This window comes from Abrus precatorius, unplaced genomic scaffold (genome assembly GCF_003935025.1).
Source record: "Abrus precatorius isolate BTA unplaced genomic scaffold, Abrus_2018 Scaffold2, whole genome shotgun sequence".
Taxonomy (NCBI): Eukaryota; Viridiplantae; Streptophyta; class Magnoliopsida; order Fabales; family Fabaceae; genus Abrus; species Abrus precatorius.
Window position 1 is genome coordinate 20,974,110 of NW_020874362.1, and position 3,343 is coordinate 20,977,452.

The following is a 3,343-nucleotide window of genomic DNA, read 5'->3' on the forward strand; positions in this document are numbered from 1 at the left end:
TACCCGTCAAAAAAGGAGGAGGAGTTATGATGGCTCCATTTCGTCATTAGCTACTAAAATACCCGCGTTTTAAATATATATATTTTACAGGTTTAATTGTATCTCTCTTTTCTGCATTTTATTTTATATCATTTTTTATTTTTTATAACTTAATTGTGTACAAGAATTACGTTTTAATGCCAAAATTTTATCTAAAAATATAAAAGTATGACAAAATATAACGTTTTAATTAATAATAAAAATATAAAAATTTTAAATTAAAATACATACAATGTAATGAAATATATTTTTATTTTTAGTTTAATATTTTATATATTTGTTTTATAAATGTAAACAAATCAGTTATACAACACCTCTTTGCTAATTTTTTTTAATTATTTGATAAAATTTTAAAATAAAAAAAATCAAACAAACTAAAACACAATCACAAAAATTATAATTACACGTACCTTCTTTAAGAAATAATTTCATGGAGACTCCTAATAGAGTTTTGAGGGCGTATAATTAAATCGCCGTCTCCCAGTTCTTGCCTTGTAGATGGAAGCAGTGGCAGTGCCCACTCTTTTCTTCTCCCTTCCTCATTAGTATACTATTAGCCTCAATTTAAGAGCAGCAATGACATAAAATAAAACAAACATTGAAGGCCAAATCCCATTATTATTTTGGCACACAAAGCACGGTTTTATCATTGCTTTCTGGCTTCCGACTACTATAAATTTTCGGAAGAACCCTCAACATTCTCAACCCAATAAAAGAACATGCACAACATGAGCACCCTCTTTCTCTTCATCCTTCTATCCACACTCAGTGTAAGCGAAGTGTTTGCTTCACTCTCGTTGCTTCAATTCAATGCTCCCTCTTTTTCACACATAGTATTACGTTCTTCATGCGTAACATAGCGCATGTTTCGTTTAACTTTATTGTTATCAGTTCCGTTAGCGAGAATTTTCACTAAAACACACAATTATTTCTTAAAATTTAATTTTCCAAACATGCTAATAATATTCTGAACGTCTAACAACGCAGGTTGGTTTGGCTGGTCGCGACTTAGGAAATAAAAACCCGTTCACCCCAAAGGCTTTCGTGGAACGCTATTGGGACAAACACGTGCGCAACAATTTGCCAAAGCCGTCGTTCCTTCTCTCAAAGGCGTCACCACTTAGCGCCGCGGATACGGCCTCGTTTTCGAAGCTCGTCGCCACCAACACCCTCTCCACGCGGCTTCCGGAGTTCTGCTCCGCCGCGCACCTCCTCTGCTTCCCGGAGGTGCAGCCAAGCCTGGCAAAACACACCGAAGACGTCAACTTCAAAAAATACGACGACGGCCAGAACTTCACCAACTACGGAACGGGTAGACCTGGTGGAGTCGACTCGTTCAAGAACTACTCCAACGGCCTCTTCAGCACGCCGGTGAACGATTTCCGGCGATACAGCCGCGGCTCCGCCGGCCACGAAGATAGCTTCATCAGCTACGCCAACGACACCAATGTTGCCGACCAGAGTTTCCACACATACGGCACCAACGCCGCCGGCGGCTCGGGCGAGTTCAAACAATACTCCAGCGAATCAAACGTCCCGAACCTGGATTTCACCTCCTACTCCGACAGCACCGGCGGGAGAACCCAATCGTTCTCACGCTACAGCGAAGACGGTAACTCCGGCGGCCAAACTTTCACGAGCTACGGCAAGAACTCGGCCGGAGCTGGCAACGATTTCAACAGCTACGGAACAAACTCGAACGTTGCATCGTCGAGTTTCACGAACTACGGCGAACAAGGCGCTGGTCCAAACGACACGTTCACTAACTACGGCGTTAACATGAACGTCCCCGAAGAGACTTTCAAGAGTTACGCTGATGGAACCCACGGTGGCACAGAGAGCTTCGCCAATTACAGAGACCAAGCCAACGTGGGTGACACGTCATTCCAATCCTACGCTAAGAACACCGAAGAAGGAACCCAAGTTGATTTCCTCAACTACGGGAATTCCGCCAACATAGGTTCTGATACATTCAAAGGCTACACTAAAGGAGCAGAAGGGGATCACAAGGTGGGTTTTACTGGTTACGGCGTTAACACGACGTTTAAGGATTACTCGAAAGAGGGTGTTTCTTTCGCTAGTTACACTAACGCCTCCACCTCCTCCGTTTCGAAAACGGTTAGCGAGAGTTTGGTAAAAAGGTGGGTGGAACCGGGTAAGTTCTTCCGCGAGAGGATGCTCAAGGAAGGGACGGTGATGCCTATGCCGGACATAAGAGATAAAATGCCGCAAAGGTCGTTTTTGCCCCGATCCATTTTGACCAAATTGCCCTTCTCGTCTTCAAAAGTTGACGAGTTGAAGCGCGTGTTCAAGGTGTCTGATAACTCCTCTATGGACAAGATGATTATGGATTCATTGGGCGACTGCGAGAGGGCACCCAGCGTGGGTGAGACCAAGCGATGCGTGGGCTCCGTCGAGGATATGATTGATTTTGCAACCTCTATTTTGGGACATAACGTGGCGGTTTGGACCACTCAGAATGTGAATGGCTCCAATAACAACGTCATGTTGGGTCGGGTCAAGGGAATGAACGGTGGGAAAGTAACCAAATCCGTCTCCTGCCATCAGAGCTTGTTTCCTTACTTGCTTTACTACTGCCACTCCGTTCCTAAGGTTCGGGTCTACCAAGCGGATCTTTTGGACCCGGTTTCTAAGGCCAAGATTAACCATGGTGTTGCTATCTGTCACTTGGACACAACTGCTTGGAGCCCCACTCACGGAGCATTTATTGCTCTCGGGTCGAGTCCGGGTCGGATTGAAGTGTGCCACTGGATATTTGAGAATGACATGACTTGGACCACTGCTGATTGATTGAGGAATGTAGAGTCGGTTCGCGCCAGTGCCTAATAAAAAACACGGAAGCGCCCTCCAACCCCATCAAGTCAATGTTATTGTCTTCTTCTTTTCTTTCTTTCTATTTTCATAGAAATAAGTGGTTTTATCTTTGGAAGAAGGCATTTTCTTGTACTTATCACTTAATTATCTGCCTCTGTTGTGTAAGTGTGCATGAGTAGAAGTGAATGAATCAAGTGTTTATTATATATATATGCATAGAGTTTAAACTTCTTTTTTTTTCTTTTTTTTAACAAAAATAAGCTGCAATAAGAGAATGACACCCTAATCCTATGGGAACATAAGTAACTGTTGTTCACACATATATCTTATTGTTGTTTTATTTAGTTCTAACTACTCAACTTTCCAAGACTAGTAATATAATTTTCAATACATTGTGTTTTATTATTTCTCTATTCCTAAAATACTAAAGTGATATTTAGAAAATAATTAATTTGTAAAGTAAATATTT

At 42.0% G+C, this 3,343-nt stretch overlaps 1 protein-coding gene across 1 annotated transcript; it reads left to right on the plus strand.

Moving 5' to 3' along the window:
* The first annotated feature begins 512 nt into the window (after positions 1-512).
* Positions 513-3,084, plus strand: LOC113858510 (polygalacturonase 1 beta-like protein 3). Its single transcript, XM_027491192.1, has 2 exons — positions 513-809; positions 1,027-3,084. The coding sequence occupies exons 1-2, from the start codon at positions 759-761 to the stop codon at positions 2,848-2,850; spliced, it is 1,875 nt and encodes a 624-aa protein (XP_027346993.1). The 5' UTR covers positions 513-758; the 3' UTR covers positions 2,851-3,084.
* The last annotated feature ends 259 nt before the right edge of the window (positions 3,085-3,343 follow it).

Excerpts from the sequence above, each read along its gene's own strand:
- LOC113858510 (XM_027491192.1), top strand. The coding sequence starts at position 759 with ATGCACAACATGAGCACCCTCTTTCTCTTCATCCTTCTATCCACACTC. Across the intron at positions 810-1,026 it reads TCCTTCTATCCACACTCAGT|GTTGGTTTGGCTGGTCGCGA; the intron begins GTAAGCGAAGTG and ends CTAACAACGCAG.